The sequence below is a fragment of the Chiloscyllium plagiosum genome, unplaced genomic scaffold, assembly GCF_037043375.1.
Source record: "Chiloscyllium plagiosum isolate Xiang-an unplaced genomic scaffold, Cpla_swu_hap1 HiC_scaffold_2, whole genome shotgun sequence".
NCBI lineage: Eukaryota > Metazoa > Chordata > Chondrichthyes > Orectolobiformes > Hemiscylliidae > Chiloscyllium > Chiloscyllium plagiosum.
Window position 1 is genome coordinate 56,552,132 of NW_028270140.1, and position 20,949 is coordinate 56,573,080.

General features: G+C 41.9%; 1 protein-coding gene across 2 annotated transcripts in view; it reads right to left on the reverse strand.

Moving 5' to 3' along the window:
* The window catches only part of frem1a (Fras1 related extracellular matrix 1a), a 410,320-nt gene that overhangs the window by 73,368 nt on the left and 316,003 nt on the right, over positions 1–20,949 (reverse strand). For both annotated transcript variants that reach the window (XM_087996893.1, XM_043714338.2), the window contains exons 25-26: positions 18,710–19,124; positions 6,692–6,893 (exon numbers count right to left, since the gene is read on the reverse strand). In XM_087996893.1, coding sequence (XP_087853019.1) covers positions 6,692–6,893; positions 18,710–19,124 — 617 coding nt within the window. The remainder of the gene's footprint in view (positions 1–6,691; positions 6,894–18,709; positions 19,125–20,949) is intronic.

The window sequence follows — 20,949 nt, forward strand, 5'->3', positions numbered from 1 at the left end:
TTTTATACTGAAACAATCAACGGCAGTTTACAACAGGAACCAGACTATATCTTGGCTTAACCTGGCCTAATTTGCATCACAGAGCCAGAAATCAATTTTTTCATTAAGACAAAATAATTGCTACACTCCCTTACCTTCATCACCATTACCGTGGCCTCCATTGTGTAGCAATATATAACATTATTGAGAAAAGAACTTAATAGTATTAACATATTTTAAGGTGGCACGGTGGCTAGCACTGCTGCCTCATGCCAGGTGCCTGAGTTAGACTTCAGCCACGGGCAACTGTCTGTGTGGATATTGCACATTTTCCCAGCATTTGCATTGGTTTCCTCCGGGTGCTCCAGTTTCCTCCCACAGTGCAGGTTAGGTGAATTGGCCACGCTAAGCTGCCCATAGTGTTCAGGGATGTATAGGTTAAATGCATTAGTTAGCAGTAAATGTGGAGTAATAGGGTAGGGAAATGGGTAGGGAATAGGGTGGGTTACTCTTTGGAGGGTCAATGTGGACTTGGGCCAAATAACCCTTTTCCAAACTGTAGAGATTCTATCAATATTGCTATGGTAAGATTGTATTCTGTGATCAATGCTAACACATGGCTTCAATGAAACCGTTGGGGTCTGTAGGAGAATGTTCAGGTAAATGCAAGAATAATAAAAATAAGAATTATAGCTGGCTTGGAAGAGACATTTACATTTAAATGTTATCAGTGCATTTGAATCTGATACTCACTACCATGAACAAACAGTGCAGAATGGAGTGTCTGTGCTGTTACATTGTCATTGCCTAGTGTCGCAGCACATCAACATGACATTTTTTTCTAAATTTATCCATTTAAAGCAAATAATTTCACACTTATTCAGCTCGATGCACCTTCCATAATTCTTTGGTCTTCTATATGAAGAACCTATTTGAATAGCTTAAAATTAAAGGCAGACTCAGGGCCTTGAGCAACAGTATACAGGTGTAATTTACATGTCCTTTCTGCCAATTCTAATAAATTGGATTTGCCAATTTATCTTTGGTGTCTGAACCTATGGCCTGTATCTACTGGAATATATGGCAAATAAAATAAAAATGAAACAAAATGAGAATAGGCGTTTATTGGATATAATTAGAGTGGGTGACGTTGTGATCTGGACAGAGGCCATCAATGCTGGAGAGTGGGAAATGGAGGAGAAATCTCAGATTCATAGATTTTTACAGCACCAAAAAGGCCGTTCTGCCCATCAAGTCTGCACCAATATAACTAGTATGAAAGGTGAGCTAACTCCAATTTTCTGCACTTGTTCTATATCCTTGAATGTTATATCTCAAGTGCTCCCTCAAGTCTTTTTTAAAAGTTGAGAGGTTTCCGGCCTCCACTATCTTTCTGGACAGTTCATTCCAGATTCCCACCATCCGCTGACTGAAAAAGGTTTTTTTCCCAAATCCCCTCTGAATTTCCCATCTCTTACCCTCAAACAATACCTTTGCAAGGTTGACTCCTCAACCAAGGCGAACAGCTGCTCTCTATCCACCCTGTCCATACCCCTCAAAATCTTATACACCTCAATCACGACCTCTCTCAGTCTTTGCTCCAAAGAAAACATCCAAGCCTATCTCGTCTCTCCTTATAGCTCAATTTCTCCATCCCAGACAACATCCTGGTGAGAGTTTAGATCAGAGTGGTGCTGTAAAAGGCCAGCTGCGGCCTACCAACAACTTTAACATTACCTCCTTGCTCTTACACTCTATGCTACGATTGATGTGTTCTCAACTATCCTATTCACATGCTGTGCCAGTTGAATCCAGTCCTGGTGACATGCTGGCAACATTACTGATTCAGACGAGTGAGTGTCTGGCATGGAATCCCAAAACGTTTACCAATGGTTGGTCTGCAGGACCCTCTAGATATTATAAGCCTGAGTCTGACTAGACTTACTGCCAGAGTCAAAAAGTGTGGCACTGGTAAAGCTCAGCAGGTCAGGCAGCATCTGAGGAGCAGGAGAAAGTGAGGACTGCAGATGCTGGAGATAAGAGCTGAAAATGTGTTGCTGGAAAAGCGCAGCAGGTCAGGCAGCATCCAGGGAATAGGAGAATCGACGTTTCGGGCATAAGCCCTTCTTCAGGAATGAGGAAAGTTTGTCCAGCAGGCTAAGATAAAAGATAGGGAGGAGGGACTTGGGGGAGGGGTGTCGGAAATGTGATAGGTGGAAAGAGGTCAAGGTGAGGGTGATAGGTCAGACTGGGGTGGGGGCGGAGAGGTCAGAAGAAGATTGCAGGTTAGGAAGGCGGTGCTGAATTCGATGGATTTGACTGAGACAAGGTGGGGGGAGGGGAAATGAGGAAACTGGTGAAATCCGAGTTCATCCCTTGTGGTTGGAGGGTTCCTAGGCGGACAATTGAAGTTTTGTGAATAAGCCCTTCATCTCCCCCCACCTCATCCCAGATCCAACCCTCCAACTCAGCACCACCCTCTTGACCTGAGCTATCTGTACATCTTCTTTCCCATCTATCCGCTCCACCCTCCTCACTGACCTATCACTATTATCCCCCACCTGCATCCACCTATCGCCTTCCCAGCTACCTTTGTCCCAACACCACTACCAGCTCATAGTTGGCAGCACTATGCAAAAAATCTGAAGCATGCTCTAAAAGGAAAAAAAAATTGAGAGACTGGAAAATACTTTAAACAAAGGACCATCATCAATATCTAGGGAGTAACACTAATCATAAGCTTAGCCAACTGAGCCATATCAACAATACAGCTAAAAGCACAAGCTTATCCTGCAACACATTTCTTCTTACCAAACAATAGCTTTCAGAAATGTGAAAGAATAATCACCAGTTGCCTGAATGTGTGTAACTATAATAATATTAACCAGGAGAAAGTAGTTTGCTTGATTGTTACTCTTGATGTACAATTTAATATCCAGTCCTTCAGCACTGTGAACTGTGGTTGCAGTATGGACATTATTTAGAACGTTATTTAAAAAATTGTCCCTCCCCTGCTTCTTGGTCTTATAAACTCTCTTGCCAATAAGGACAACAGCAGCCATGTCAAATGAACAACATCATTGCAAATTCCCTAAAGAGCGGCACCCTGCCTGGACTTCATGGTAAAGTTCATTGTCAACAAGTCAGAGATGTTGACAGAACAGAGCCAAGTTAATGGAAATGAGGAAAATATCCAGCCAGAAAAAGGAACCACAGAATAAGTGAATTTAAAGAATGAGGGGAAAAGAACACCAAGACAAGATATAAAGAAAAAACAAGTGGTTTTGAGGAAAATCATGTGACTTATTTGGCGTATCAATGCCTTTCCATTGTGATTATCATAAAAAGAGATATGCAATACAACCTGTTAATTTTCTTCATTAAGCACGTTGATTTCAATCATGTGGTATCTGGGAAGTTATGTACATGCACAATTTTACATTTGAACACACAATCTTGATTTTTTTAAAATAGGAAGTGAGTATAGTATATTGGACAAGCTGAGCATGTTTTGTATTGCCCTCTCTGCTACTGGTATAAATAAAATTTGTCTGCTTTGAGTTCATATGTTAATCTTTTCTCAATGCAATATGTAACACTGAAATTGACATAAATTGCCATTCCTTCATCATGATTAAGATATAATAGTCCAGAAATTCTCTTTGTAACAAAATTCTGAAAATTTTGTTAATGTAAGGGCATCCATAATTTGAGAAGGTGGCAGACCCTACTTTCCGTAGGGATGAGTAACAAATGTTGTGTTAACAGTACCACACATTTCCCAAGAGCAATGCCAAAAACAGAGTAACAGGAAGAAATGCAAACAGCTCTCAGAAATGTGAAAGAATAATCACCAGTTGACTGAATGTGTGTAGCTATAATAATATTAACCAGGAAGTGATAGAATGACACAAAAGTGGTGAAAGGAGAGTAGAAACAAAGCACCAAAGAAGTTAAGTAACTCTAAGAATCACAAAACCGACTATGAATTAGATGTTTAGATTAATTACCTAGTGTGGAAACAAGCCATCCGGCCCAACAAGTCCACACCAACCCTCTGCAGAGTAACCTACCCAGACCCATTCCCCCTATTTACCCCTGACTAATGCACCTAACACTGTGGACAATTTACATAGAAACATAGAAAAATACAGCGCAGTACAGGCCCTTTGGCCCTCGATGTTGCGCCGATCCAAGCCCACCTAACCTACACTAGCCCACTATCCTCCATATGCCTATCCAATGCCCGTTTAAGTGCCCATAAAGAGGGAGAGTCCACCACTGCTACTGGCAGGGCATTCCATGAACTCACGACTCGCTGAGTAAAGAATCTACCCCTAACATCTGTCCTATACCTACCACCCCTTAATTTAAAGCTATGCCCCCTCGTAATAGCTGACTCCATACGTGGAAAAAGGTTCTCATGGTCAACCCTATCTAAACCCCTAATCATCTTGTACACCTCTATCAAGTCACCCCTAAACCTTCTTTTCTCCAATGAAAACAGCCCCAAGTGCCTCAGCCTTTCTTCATACGATCTTCCTACCATAGCAGGCAACATCCTGGTAAACGTCCTCTGCACCCGTTCCAGTGCCTCCACATCCTTCCTATAGTATGGCGACCAAAGCTGCACACAATACTCCAGGTGCGGCCGCACCAGAGTCTTATACAACTGCAACATGACCTCAGGACTCCGGAACTCAATTCCTCTACCAATAAAAGCCAGTACGCCATATGCCTTCTTCACCGCACTATTTACCTGGGTGGCAACTTTCAGAGATCTGTGTACATGGACACCAAGATCCCTCTGCTCATCCACACTACCAAGTATCCAACCATTAGCCCAGTACCCCATCTTCTTGTTACTCTTACCAAAGTGAATCACTTTACACTTACCTACATTGAACATCATTTAGCATGGCTAATTCATCTGACCTGCACAACTTTGGATTGTGGAAGGAAACCGGAGCACCGGGAGGAAATCCATGCAGACACAGGGAGAATGTGCAAACTCCACGCAGACAGTCGTCCGAGGCTGGACTGGAACCCAGGTCCCTGGTGCTGTGAGGCAGCAGTGCTAATCATATTCAATTTAAAAGCAATTTAATCCTATCAAGCCAGTGACTAGATGCTCCATATGTACTAGCCCACTCCCAAAAAAATTAAACAACTTCTATCAAAACTGAACCAAAGAATGTTCTCTCCACTGTAGTTTAGATTCTTCATTTTATTATTTTATGGATGTGTAGACTGGTTTTAGCATCTTATGTCAGCATTTGGTCTGTACCCTTCTAAACACTTCCTATTCATATACACATGCAGATGCCTTACAAATGCTGTAATTGTACCAGCCTTATTCTGGCAGCTCTGCTGCATGAAAAAGTTGTCCCTTAGGTCCTTTTTAAATCTTCACCCTCTCACCTTAAACCTATGCCCTCTAATTTTGGACTACCCAATCCTGGGGTAAAGACCCTGGCTGTCCACCCAATCTATGCCCCTAATAATTTTGTAAACCTCTGCAAGGTTATCCCTCATCTCCACGCTGAGGGAAAATAGCCCCAGCCTATTCAGTCTCTCCATATAGTTCAAACCCTCCAACCCTGAGAACATCCTTATACATCTTTTATGAACCCTTTCAAGTTTCACAACATCCTTCCTATAGCAGAGAGACCAGAATTGCACGCCGTTTCCAAAACTGGCCTAACCGATGTCTTGTACAGCTGCAACATGACCTCCCAACTCCTATACTCAATGTACTGACCAATAAAGGAAAGCATACCAAAAGTCTTCTTCACTGGGATTTCACTTTCAAGGAACTATGAACCTGCACTCCAAGGTCTCTTTGTTCAGCAACATTCCCCAGGACCTTAGCATTAAGTGTACAAGTTTTAGCCTGATTTGTCTTTCCACAATGCTGCACCTCACATTTATCTAAATTAAATTCGATCTGCCATTCATTGACTCCATAGGCCATCTGATCAAGGTCCTGTGGTATTCTGAGAAAACCTTCTTTGCTGTCTACGACACCTTGAAATTTGATGTCATCTGCAAACTTACTACCAATACTTTCTACATTCACGTCTAAATCACTTGTATAAATGATGAAAAGCAATGGACCCTATACCATTCATTGTGCCACACCACTGTTTACAGGCCTCCATTCTGAAAAGCAATCCTCTATTACCACCCTCTGTCTTTTATCTTTGAGCCAATTCTGTATCCAAATGGCTAGTTCTTCCTATATTCCATGGGCTCTAACCTTACTAACCAATCTACTATGAGGAACCTTGTCGAACACTTTACTGAAGACCATATAGATCCTGCCCACTGCTCTGCCCTCATCAACCCTCTTTGTTACTTCCTCAAAACACTTTGTCAAGTTAGTGACTAACCTTTGCCTTTCCAAATCCATGTAAATCCTGTCCCCCTGGCATTTCCTTACCACCTTTACTAAATAGTGGTACCACGATAGCCAACCCCCAAGGTTTCCAGCACCTCACCTGTGGCTATTGATAATACAAATATCTCAGCAGGGACCCAGCAATCACTTCCCTAGCTTTCCACAGAGTTCTAGGGGAGCTAGGGATCAGGTCCCAGGGATTTAGTTATTTAACTTGAAATAAATATGGAGGTATCTGTAACTATTAATTACTTGAGAATATAAATAACAGAAAAATTACTTATGAAATCTTGAAAGCATAAAGTACTGTACCAGTGGTAACATTTTCCAAGTAACCAATATTTGGCTCACGTAAAATATGGTAAATGAGTTCTTCATCTTTACTATCACGATCAGATGCTTTCAAGTGTCGAGAGGAAATATATATTCCGTACTTTTGATTTTTGAACACTTCAACTTGTGACGGACACTGAAGGTAGACAATTCTTGGGAAAGCCTTGTCCTTATGGTCCACCTGAGCAAAAGCAATAAATCATAAATTATCATCAGTTTTATTACAAAGAATCTTTTCTTAAATTATTCATCTCTTCATATTATTAATTTAGTTAAAAATCACACAACACCAGGTTCTAGTCCAACAGGTTTATTTGCAAGTTCAAGCTTTCAGAGCGTTGCTCCTTCAACAGAACTACCAACTACCTGATGGAGGAGCAGTACTCCGAAAGCATGTACTTTCAAGCAAATCTGTTGGACTACAATCTGGTGTTGTGTGATTTTTAACTTTATCCACCCCAGTCAAATACCGGCTCCTCCACATCATAGTTATTGATGTTTTACATCTTCTGCAAATGCTGAAATGAGAGAAGAAAGAAGTTTTCACTTACTTTTTAATAGAGTTCTCAAAAGTATTCGGAGCAACAAACAAAGAAAATGTCCAGTCTTCACTCATTTGCCACTGTAAAAGTGTTCAGTTTTACCATACATCACAAACAATACACTGAACTGGAGCAGCCATTCAAATACCGTGTCTCTAAGAGCAAATCAGAGGCTATGCAGTAACTCACTGCCCAAAAGCTGTTTATCGTCTACATGGCACAAGTCAGACGTGTGAAGAAATACTCCCCAACTGCCTGGCTGACGGTATGTCCAATAACACTCAAGAAGCTCAACACTCAGAACAAAGCAGCCAGTTTGACTGGCACGCCATCCAGCACCTTCAACATCCACTCTCTCCACCTCCAACATTGAGTGGCAGCAGTGTATACCATCTACAAGGTGCACTGCAACAGCCCACCAAGACTACTTCGATGACACCATCCATTTGGAAGGTCCAGGACAGCAGATGTGTGGAGATAGTCCCCCTCCAAACTATGCACCATCCTGACTTGGAGCTATATGCAAATCTTCCCTCTCACTGAGTCAAACTCCCTTTCCAATGCACAATGGGTGCACCTACCATCTCACACAGGGGTCAAAAATGTTTCCTCTTCCATCCCCATGCTCTTTTTAAGAGTTTTCAAGGGCTTTTTTTATAATTCTCACTAACTCCTTCATTAGCTGACTGCAGTCACATACTAACAATAAATTCTGTATTTGTACTGAGCTCTGAATATTTCACTGAGCACAGAAGTAGAATTAGAACAGTTCAGTAATATAATTGTATATATTATGTATATATAAAATACGTTATAATTATAACATAATTCATCACCATTCCATTAAGCTTGAGTCATGAGCATTGATTTAATTAATTTGTGGACATCACAGAACTTAAAAGCACAGCAACTGGTAAAGTTAACAATAGATTTTTTTTTCTAAAATAACTGACACATTCTTTGTAAAAAGCACATGCGAGAGATTCAATATGGCAGCAACCCAGCAAGTCTGAGTCTGTAATGCTCTGCCTAAGACTCGGGCAAAGTGGGGCAGCTGCCTTCACCTCACCCTTTAAACCATTTGAGATAGTTTTTGCCCAGCGTAGTTAGTTATTTTACATCAAACTTGGATAGTTTGGTGTTGTTTCTAAAATGACTAAGGGCAAAAACTCCTGCAGCTCACTACAGGCAGGAACCCTTCCCCTGCCCCCTCCCGCAGCGGCAGAAATGTCCGCCACCGCCTTGGGAGAACTTACCTGCAGAGGCAAGCCTGTTCTCCGGGATCACCAAACTTCAAGAGAAGATCGACGCTTTTATTGAGGTGACCCTCAGAAGCATGACCGAGAAATCGAAAAACTTGAGCAGCGTCAGAGGGTCAGAGCAATGGGCCACAGCCTCTGAGACGGCTGCCGAGTCATCCGTAGGCCAGGTCCGGGCTCTCGAGCAGCGAAGCCGGACCCTGGAGGAGAGCATCGATGACCTTGATAATCGGGGCTGTTGGAAAAACATTCGGTTGCTGGGCATTCCTGAACAGGAAGAGGAAGGCCAGCTTGTCGACTTTTTGGAACAAAGGCTCCAACAATTATTGAAGTTGGAGTCAGGACAAGGCCAGGTGCGGGTGGAGTGAGCCCACCAGGTTGCTGTATGCAGGCCTGGGATGGACCAGCGCCCCCGTCCAGTTCTAATTCAACTCTAATGCTACAAAGACAAACAAGTGCTCCTGGAAGCCTCCAGAGTCCTGGAGAAGGATCCCCAGGCCATGATGCACAAGGGTTCCAGAATAATGTTACTCCAGGACTTCTCTCCAGCTGTGGTCCACAAGAGGATGGCATTAGATAAGGCGAGGAAGTGTCTGAGAGACCTAAGTATCCAATACTCTATGCATTATCTGGCAACATTGCGCTTCAGCCATGGAGGATCCATTTACATCTTTGGGTCGCCGGAAAAAGCAAAAGAATTCTTGGACGCTCTTAAATAGGCTGTGGGAATTGAACCATATGTATAACGACTTTATTTCCCCCCCCCCCCCCCATTTTGTTGATCCCTTTTTTTTGTTTTTTTTTCATTATCCTTCTTCCACTTATTCTTCCCCGGGGGGCTTGTTCTTTACTTTTCCTTTGGTTTCCTTTTTATAGCTCGTGTGGCTTACTCAATTTGTGGGCGAGGGGTGTTTGTTTTGTCTTGCCTTTTTCTTAAGAGTGGGATTTTCCTCTTTTCTCATTTTACTTAGTTGTCTAATACTCACCAGGATTGTAATTTTGTAATTTTATATATTCCTATTTTCCTAATTAGGCCGCATGGTATTGGGGGCAAAGTACTAACTTGGATTGAAAGTTGGTTGGCTGACAGGAAACAAAGAGTAATGATAAACGGCTCCATTTCGGAATGGCAGGCAGTGATCAGTGGGGTACCGCAGGGATCAGTGCTGGGACCGTAGCTTTATAGAAGATGGTATTAGCAATAACATTAGCAAATTTGCTGATGATACTAAGCTGGGTGGCAGGATGAAATGTGAGGAGCATGTTAGGAGATTACAGGGTGACCTGGACACGTTAGGTGAGTGGTCAGATGCATGGCAGGTGCAGTTTAATGTGGATAAATGTATGGTTATCCACTTTGGTGGCAAGAACAGGAAGGTAGATTACTACCTAAATGGAATCAATTTATGTAAAGGGGCAGTACAAAGAGATCTGGGTGTTCTTGTACACCAGTCAATGAAGGTAAGCGTGCAGGTACAGCAGGTAGTGAAGAAGGCTAATAGTATGCTGGCCTTCATAACAAGAGGGATTGAGTATAGAAGCAAAGAGGTTCTTCTGCAGCTGTACAGGGCCCTGGTGAGACCACACCTGGAGTATTGTGTGCAGTTCTGGTCTCCAAATTTGAGGAAAGACATTCTGGCTATTGAGGGAGTGCAGCGTAGGTTCACGAGGTCAATTCCTGGAATGGCGGGACTACCTTACGCTGATAGACTGGAGCGACTGGGCTTGTATACCCTTGAGTTTAGAAGACTGAGGGGGATCTGATTGAGACATATAAGATTATTAAAGGATTGGACACTCTGGAGGCAGGAAACATGTTTCCGCTGATGGGTGAGCACTGAACCAGAGGACACAGCTTAAAAATACGGGGTAGACCATTTAGGACAGAGATGAGGAGAAACTTCTTCACCCAGAGAGTGGTGGCTGTGTGGAATGCTCTGCCCCAGAGGGCAGTGGAGGCCCAGTCTCTGGATTCATTTAAGAAAGACTTGGATAGAGCTCTCAAGGATAGTGGAATCAAGAGTTATGGAGATAAGGCAGGAACAGGATACTGATTAAGGATGATCAGCCATGATCATATTGAATGGTGGTGCAGGCTCGAAGGGCAGAATGGCCTACTCCTATTGCCTATTGTACCCTGTTTGCTAAATGCACCCAGGTGTGTGTGTGTGTGTATGTGTGTGTGTGTGTGTGGGGGGCTTATCTAATACCCTCCTCTTGCGGACCACGGCTGGAGAGAAGTCCTGGAGTAACATTATTCTGGAACCCTTGTGCATCATGGCCTGGGGATCCTTCTCCAGGACTCTGGAGGCTTCCAGGAACATTTGTTTGTCTTTGTAGCATTAGAGTTGAATTAGAACTGGACGGGGGCGCTGGTCCATCCCAGGCCTGCGTACAGCAACCTGGTGGGCTCACTCCACCCGCATCTGGCCCTGTCCTGACTCCAACTTCAATAATTGTGGGAGCCTTTGCTCCAAACATTATACTTTCAACTCTGGTTTTACAAAATACTTGAATTTGTATACTCCATTCTATAAAGCCTGGGTCGAGGGCAGGCCCTCTCTAGCTAGGAGAGGTTATGATGGGGTTATTGATAGGTAGTTATGCCCCCTGGGAGCAAGGGGGAATGTCTTTTACTTAGGAATAGCTTTTAATTGTGCTTGTTTAAATGTTTTAAAGAATTTTTGTATTTGTGAATTTCCTACAGTCTTTATTCAAGGTTTTCTGAGTGGGGTTCTTCCTCCTGGGAGGTCTCGGACTTGCCTGGATGATCATGGCTAGCCATTCGCTTAGATGTTGCACCTGGAATGTCAAGGGGAGTAATTCACCAATCAAAAGGATAAAGATATTATCAAGTCTCAAAAAAGAAAGGGTCGATGTAGTTCTCTTACAGGAGACACATCTACTTAACAAAGAGCATTTAAAGCTACAACTGGGTGGATTTGATCAGGCTTTTTTCTCATTTTGCAGTTCAAAAAGTAGGCGAGTAGCCATTCTTATTCAGAAGAATCTTCCTTTCCTAATGTTAAGCCAGATAAAAGATGAGTCTGGACAGTATATATTGATCAAAGCTCTAATACATGGAGAGTAATATGGCATTTTGAATCTTTATTGCCCCCCCCCCCCCGGCGCACCCCTTTAAATTTGTAACAGAAGCATTCTCTAAGTTGATGGCTTTTGGAGTCTGCCATACAATTATAGGAGGAGATTTTAACTGTATCATGGACCCAGAGACAGATACCTAAGAACACTACGGGTATATCTCTGAGATCTAGACAACTGTCAGATCTGAATAAGGAGCTAGGGCTAGTAGATGCATGGAGGTGCCTTCACCCCCAGGATAGAGACTTTACTTTCTACTCTAGCCCACACAAGTGCCATACCAGAATTGTTTTTTGCCCCCTTGACCCTTTCAAATTCCATACTGTCTTGTAAAATAGGTAATATAGCTATTTCTGATCATGCCGCAGTATAATTTGGAAGTCAAGATTAGGAATGATGGGATAGGCCCCTGACATTGGCATATGGATCCATTCTTATTGAAGGATTGCAAATTTATAAAGTATTTTTCGCAGGAATTCAAAACATTCTGGGAAATTAATTCAGGTACAGCCAGTAACCCGATGATGTGGAAGACCACTAAGGCATATGCGCGAGACTTGGTCATCTCATATTCTGCGACCCAGAAAAAACAAAAGGGATAGAGACTTTACTTTCTACTCTAACCCACACAAGTGCCATACCAGAATTGTTTTTTGCCCCCTTGACCCTTTCGAATTCCATACTGTCTTGTAAAATAGGTAATATAGCTATTTCTGATCATGCCGCAGTATAATTTGGAAGTCAAGATTAGGAATGATGGGATAGGCCCCTGACATTGGCATATGGATCCATTCTTATTGAAGGATTGCAAATTTATAAAGTATTTTTCGCAGGAATTCAAAACATTCTGGGAAATTAATTCAGGTACAGCCAGTAACCCGATGATGTGGAAGACCACTAAGGCATATGCGCGAGACTTGGTCATCTCATATTCTGCGACCCAGAAAAAACAAAAGGGATAGAGACTTTACTTTCTACTCTAACCCACACAAGTGCCATACCAGAATTGTTTTTTGCCCCCTTGACCCTTTCGAATTCCATACTGTCTTGTAAAATAGGTAATATAGCTATTTCTGATCATGCCGCAGTATAATTTGGAAGTCAAGATTAGGAATGATGGGATAGGCCCCTGACATTGGCATATGGATCCATTCTTATTGAAGGATTGCAAATTTATAAAGTATTTTTCGCAGGAATTCAAAACATTCTGGGAAATTAATTCAGGTACAGCCAGTAACCCGATGATGTGGAAGACCACTAAGGCATATGCGCGAGACTTGGTCATCTCATATTCTGCGACCCAGAAAAAACAAAAGGGAGAGCAATAGCACCTGCTCGAGGCTCACTTGAAGGCAGCTGAGACAGCATATCTTAACAGGCCTTCCATTACTAAGTTACAAAGGATCACAGCCCTTAGGGCAGGCTTGAATACCGTACTTACCCAAACAGCAAAGAGGGAAATATTATTCGCAAAGCAGAGATTATTTGAATATGGCACAAAGCCTGGCAGATACCTAGCATACCTTACTAGAAAGAAAATGGCTCCTCAAGCCATTACGTCCATTAGAAAAAGTGCTGGTACCCTGACTTGTGATTGTAAAAAGATCAATACAGCCTTTAGAGAGTTCTATTTTGAACTGTATAAATCGCAGGACTGTGAGGATAGAACTGAGAAGATGGAATCCTTCTTTAAAAATCTGACCCTTCCGGACTTAACCTCGGAGCAGGTGTCAATCTTGAATGCCCTCCTAACAACCCAGTAAGCACTCGACGCAATTAGGCTGCTTCAGAGTGGCAAAGCGCCTGTACCAGATAGATTCCAGGTTGAGTTCTATAAAGAATTTATAGAGGAACTGGCTGGACCACTCATAAATATGTATAATTATTCACATAGTCAGGGCTGCCTCCTGCCTTCGTTGAGAGAAGTAAACATCTCTCTTATTTTTAAAAAGGGAAAGGCCCCAGAAGATTGCTCATCATATAGACCCATATCCTTACTAAATGTGGATTTCAAAATTCTTTCTAAAATGTTAGCATTAAGATTGGAGAGGGTCTTACCATACATCATAAAAGAGGACCAGACGGGGTTTATAAAGGGCCACAGGTCAACTAATAATATTAGAAGGGTGTTAAATATGATACAAGCCTGTCAACAGGGAACAATACTGGGTTTAGCTGTCTCCTTGGATGCAGAGAAGGCATTTGATCGGGTAGAATGGCCATATCTTTTTTATACACTGGAAAGGTTCGGTGTTGGAGAGGTATTTACTAAATGGGCTTCAGTATTATATAATGATCCCAAAGCAGCAGTGATCACCAATGGTTTAAGTTCAAATAGCTTTAGTGTTGGCAGGGGCTGTCGTCAGGGATGTTCTCTTTCACCATTGTTATTCATGCTAGTGATTTGAACCACTGGCGGAGGCTATACAAACTGATCCTAACATAATGGCTCCGAGGGTTGAATTGGGCAAACATAAAATCAATCTTTTTGCGGATTATGACCTCCTCTCCTTAAGTGATCCTTTGATATCCATGCCTCTTCTAACCCAAGTGATTAATTTATTTGGGATGTTCTCAGGCTATAAAATCAATCTTGTGAAATTTGAGGCCATGCTGTTGGGAGGTCTTGCCAGTGTATCCAATTTACCAGACGGATCTTGCTTTCCCTTTCGGTGGTCACTAAAAGGTTTTCTGTACTTAGGTATTTTAATCACCCCGCTATTTGCTCAGCTGTATAAAGCTAATTATCTGCACCTATTAGAGAAAATAAGACAAGATCTTCAACGCTGGGAAGATCTCCCAATATCCTGGTGAGGCAGTGTAGCCTTAGTTAAGGTGAATATCCTACCTCGTCTTCTTTATCCTATGAGAATGCTCCCCCTGATGCTGCCAAGACAGGCGTTGCATAAGCTTGGCTCCTTTATTTGGAATCATGAATAGCCCCTTATCAAATTAGAAAAGCTGCAGCTCCCACAAGCAAAGGGAGGACTGAACTTTCCAGATTTTATGAGCTATCAATTGAATTCCTTATTATCTTATGTAGCTGATTGGGTGTCTAGTGACCCACAATCAATCTGGTTAGGTATTGAGACCTCCCAAGCAAAATGTCCCCTCATCAATCTTTTATTTATGGACAAGATGAGAGCTATTATGGACTACTGTAAAAACCTTATTGTATTAAATACAATTAAAGCCTCGAGGATAATGCGACAAGATGAGGGTAACCTGCAAAACATCTCCCCTTATACTCCTATAGTTGAGCACTGAGATTTCAGCCAGGGGTGACAGATGCTACATTTAAAACTTGGAAGTCTAGAGGTAGCTCCTGCTTGGGAGACCTGTTCGATGGGGAGGTTATGATGTCCTTTGAGCAGTTGCACAAGAAGTTTGGACTGCCTAACAGGGACCTTTTTGGTATTTCCAAATACGAGATTATATACAAAAGAAGACCACACTAATAATTAATCCCTACAAAGCGGTTAGGGAAAGGAGAGTGCTATGGCCGATGATCCCCCCCCCCGCCCCCGCCTCAGTTAGGCCTCTTTATCACTCATTATATAATAAAGTATCCAAGGACATGGAACGATTATTTAAAACCTGGAATCAAGAATTAGGGTTGGTAGTCTCATTATAAATGTGGGAGGACATCTGGGAAAATGCCAGAAAGATCTCTATTTGTAATAGAACTCAGGCTATTCAATTAAAGATACTCCACAGGGCTCATATGGCACCTGAACGACTCGCAAAATTCAAGGCAGGAGCATCCCCAATGTGTCCTAAATGTAAAATAGAAATTGACACTCTCACACATTGTCTATTGACATGCCATAAGATCCATAAGTATTGGGACAGAGTAGCGAATGTCTTGGCAGAGATCTTGGGTACGGAGATTAGATTGAATCCAATGTCCCTGCTTTTGGGCTCTTCAGATTTTTCCTCCCTGGATGTGTATGGGAGGAAATTATTTACCATTCTTTCTTTCTGTGCAAGGAAAAGTATTTTAGTGATTTGGATAGCTGAAGGCCCTCCAGGACTTTCGAATTGGCACAGGTTAGTCATGAAATATATCCCCCTTGATTTCCTCACAAATATGGTGCACCAAAAAATGGAATTATTCTAGAAAACATAGTAGCCCTTTTTGAACTACTTCGACACAGATATTTCAGCCATACTGTCCAGGGCTTTCGTCTAGCTGTGGCAATGGTTCTGGCTGATTCAGGGACCCATGGGAGGAAGAATCCCGTATAAATACTGGTTTTGTTGTGACTTGATGTAAATCTATTTTGAGTATGTATCTAGTTATTTAATTATTTCATGGTTTATTGCTAGTAGTGTATGATTTTCTATTTTATGTTTTGGTTGTTTGTAGGATAGATTAGTAGTTAGTTAGGTTTTTCTTGCTCCGCTTTTTGGTTATTATTTATTTTTTCTTATTTATTTAATTTTATATTGATGCTTATACTTGTTTGTATTACTTTTGTAATTTTGTAAAAAAATCTTTGAAAAAGAAGCACATGCAAAAAATTAATTCTCACAGTGACTTCAAGTTTTCCTGGTTTCCACTAAGCTGAATATTCCTTTGGGGCAGGTTTAAAATAGTTTGCTCCCTTTGGCAGCCTCCCTCCCTACAAGATTCGCCACCCCACTCCCCGAACCATGACTCCTTTACGACCATTTATTTCTCCCCCATATCCTCCCATTTTACAATCACTCACTGCTCTGCATGTTTAAGGAGAAAGTGAGGTCTGCAGATGCTGGAGATCAGAGCTGAAAATGTGTTGCTGGAACAGCGCAGCAGGTCAGGCAGCATCCAGGGAACAGGAGAATCGACATTTCGGGCATAAGCCCTTCTTCAGGAATCGACGTTCCTGAAACGTCGATTCTCCTGTTCCCTGGATGCTGCCTGACCTGCTGCGCTGTTCCAGCAACACATTTTCAGCTCTGCATGTTTAGCATGTTTTATTCTTCCACTAGCTTGACTTGCACACACATTCCCTCCAGGCCTCACCAACCCTGTTTACCATCGTGACTTACCCTCTTGCTGCTCCTCCAATCACAGGTTGCTTTCATATCCTGCTTACTGGTAATAATATAAACAAGGGAGAAGCAGCTTATGATAGGAAGAACTGATTTTTTCAAAATTTTTTAGTTGTATGTAGGTCCAATTAGTTAGCACTGCAAGTCATTCTTCACAGGCAGCTTGGGGGCTTTCAGGTGCAAATTCATCTGTTGACTCTGTATTTTGAAAACTACCCACAAGGATTGGTGCAGTTCAAGAAAACAGGTCACCTTCATCTAATTAAGAATAGGCAATAAGTGCTGCCCCAGACAAAATGCTCATAAGATGAGAATGACCTTTTCTTTACAAAAAGTGTATTAATTCCCACTGGGACTTCTCAGCTTTCATTTGAAGCTATTCCCCATAATTTACTGTATCTGATCAATGGGATAGTTCTAATAGTGCTATAATCATTTTTTTAACTTTACAATCTAGGTCCCAATGTACACATTCCTAAAGTGTAGGCAGTGGGATAATGCAATCTTCAGGAATCTTACCTGCATGGATCAATAATACTTCTGCATGTATCAAGATGGACAAGAAAACTTCATTCAAGTCTATTAGGAGCTGGCCCTACCTGACCTAATTAGCATGTTTCATCACCAAAGCCCAGTTCTTAAAGAAATAAGAATAATACAGCACCAGACTAATAAGAATAATACAGCACCCTTTAGCCCACCAAGACTATGTCAACACATAATTAAAAGTCACACAACACCAGGTTATAGTCCAACAGGTTTAATTGGAAGCACACTAGCTGATGAAGGAGCGTCGCTCTGAAAGCTATGTGCTTCCAATTAAACCTGTTGGACTATAACCTGGTATTGTGTGATTTTAAACTTTGTACATCCCAGTTCAACACCGGCATCTCCAAATCATCAACACATAATGCCTTTCTAAACTGAAAAACTTTTGCCTCTATGCTGTTTCAATCCCTCTATTCAATGCCTGTTCATATATTTGTAAAGATACCTCTTGAATGTTGTTGCAGTATCAGCCTCCATTTCTCCTATGGCCATGCATTCCAGGTACTTACCACCAACTGTGTAAAATATTTGCATTGATTAGGTCCTTTAAACTTACCAATGTTTACCTTACACCTACGTCCCCTAGCTATTGACATTTCTACTCTGAGAAAAAGTATCTGACTATCCATTCTATCAAAGCCTCTCATAATTTTGTAAACTTTTATCAGGTCACTCCTCATCCTTTGATGTTCAAGTGAAAGCAAGTCACGTTTGTCAAATCTTTCCTCATAGCTAATACCATCCAAAACAAGCAACACCCAGGTAAATCATTTATGGATCCTTTTCAAAGCCTCCACATCCTTTATCTACCTTTATGTGTTTAAAATGTCCAGCACCTTCTTTTCTGTAATGAAACTCAAGACATCACTATTTGTTTTTTTTTGCAACCTTACTGGCTTTAAGTCTCTGACTCCTCCTTGGTAATTTTACTTTCTGGCCTGCTGCTCTGGTTCCCAAACCTCTGCCTTACGAGTTTAAATCTTCCTGAGTGGCACTGGCAAACCTCGCTGCCAGTACATTGGTACCCCTCCAGTTTAGATACAACCTGGCCTTCTTTAACAGGTCCCACATGCCCCAAAGACATCCCAATGATCCATATATTTGAAGCCCTTCCTCCCACACCAGCTGTTTAGCCGCATATTTAACTGTACCATCTTCCTATTCCTGACCTCATTGGCACATGCCACAGGAAATAATCCTGAGAATATAACTCTAGAAGTCCTGTTTTTCAGCTTCCTGCCCAATTCCCTGAAATCCCTTTGGAGGACCTCATCTCTCCTGCCTATGCTGTTAGCACCAACATGGATCAAAACCGCTGGTTATTTACCCTCCCTTTTCAGAATATCCTGGGCCCACTCAGAGACAATGATTTTTATTTCAGTCAACCAGAAGAACAGTTAAAACTGCAATTTACATATCATATACCGGAATCTGCTGGTTATTTACTCAGCTACATTTTCAATTTGAAGTAAGGTTAGGGTTAATGCCGATAACCTCAAGCCACTTGCCTGAATTGTGAATACAGATGGTTCAGTATGCAATACTCCATTGACAAGAAAGCCATGATTAGTCATATCAGTGACAACAAAGGTGAATCTGTCAATCTGCGAATCTCCTCCATCATGTTTGTACGCAATATCCATACTGTCAACGTCTAACTGTGTGAAGTTGTGCTGCTTCAGAACAGCCCCCTTGAGATGCAGTTGTCCATGCTGTGGCTGCTGTGCAATGATGTAGGTGAGGTTCTGTGGAGGGGTATCAGGATCAGACAACTGTAGCACATCAGGAGAAATGGACACCATGGAGCCTTCAACTAATCGGATCCCTTTGTTATTCAACAGTGTGGGCAGGATACGATCAATATTCTCAATGATGATCTCGAGACTTCCATTTCTTGTGGACAGTCCATTGCTGACAATGAATCTAACAAAGACAGATAGAGGCAAGGCAACCTTCAGTAAGTTTTCTCTGATTCACCATCTATAGGAATGAAATAATAAATTGATATACGCTTTTAACAAGGATTCAGGTTCCAGTGGTTCTGTAACCAAGTTCAGAAATATAGCTCCACATGACTTGATCAAACATTGTGCTTTATGCTGAACAACAGTTGCCATCTCGAGGCCTAGCAGAACCAAAGAGAGCCCAGATTGGATTTCACAGTGGCTCTTGAGTCTATAGTTAAAAGATTAAAATGGGAAGGAGAACCTATCCATGAACCTGACAGTTATCATGTCGAAATTTAACACCAAGAGGTCGCTTTCACCCCTGTTTTAGGAGGACATCCCCTCTTAGAGTGCAGACTATTTAGCAGCTTGACTGTCCAGCAGCTCTGTAGACTCAGCAGCATAAGGTACGAACAATAACTACGGCTGGAAGGTAGACCTCCACACTGCAGAGCTTAGGAAAGTCCAGGCTTGGCGACCTCAGTCAGGGGTGAGGTGCAAGAGGAAGAAGGGTTCAAGAACCAGGGAAGGGTTAGCTTTGGGTTGGGTTGGTGGGGGGTGAACATGGCATGGCTTTAGGGGGCCAAGGAAACTTGCAGAGGATAGCTACAATCCATTTCTGACATCAGCCTATACATATATAGCCTATAATGATTGTAGTTCCTTTCAAAAAACAGAAAGCCATGAATGATGCACAAAGTGATGGCTATACTCATCAAGCCTGAGGAAAGATCACCAGCCTGAAGGATTGGGCAGAATTTTCCCAATCTTGTGGTCCCAAGCTTACATTTTGCAGGGGCAAGATCAGCTCAGAGATATTCCATGGGGCAGCCTCCCAATTGGCATCTTCCATATTTGCCATACTGTTAGAGATTGCAGGAAGTTCTGGAATTTGCCTCCAGAGGGAAAGCAGCTCGGAAGTTGAGGCAGCCCTCTTAGAAGAGGTAGACACTGCTAACTGTGCTCATAATCCCCCCCAAAGGGCATGTCAATATGGAGACACTAATGGAAGCATGAAGACAAATGGAGTAGGCATGGTATAGGGAATGGAGCGCCTTCCGGGATAGCCTGCAGAAGTTGACATTCCAACCTATGGCCTTGTCAGATCCAAGGCCCATCAGTGTCCTGTAAGATTTCAGTCAATTGGTAAGACTGACAGAAAGCTGCTTCATTGAGAAATTATCATGAAAGCAAATGTCAAAATGTGACAACACAAATAAAACAAATCATGATAATTCATAAAATCATTATAGAAAATCATTAAACTGCTTTTAAAATTATAAGCTAACAAAATAAAGGGCAATTATGACCATTTCAATATACAAATAATTACAAAATTGTTGCAATATGCTGATTTCCTTCCTTTACAGTATAAAAATAAAATGTTGACAGCACTCATTTTGTTCAAATGTCCATGAATGGATATGTTGTCAAGTAGTTTTATTTAAATTCTGAATCATTTGCAACACTTTATGAATTTTATGAAGTAGGGGTTTGGGCTGTCTACAGAACATAGAACATTACAGCACAGGCCCTTTGGCCCTCAATGTTGCGCCAACCTGTGAAACCAATCTGAAGCCGATCTAACCTACATATTCCATTTTCAGCCATATATTTATCCAATGATCATTTAAATGCCCTTACAGTTGCCGAGTCTACATTTTTGCAGGCAGGGCGTTCCATGCACCTGCTACTCTCTGAGTAAAGAAACTACCTCTAACATCTGTCCCACATCTATCACCACTCAATTTAAAACTATGTCCCCTTGTGATCAGTAGCACCATCTGAGAAAAAAGGCTCTC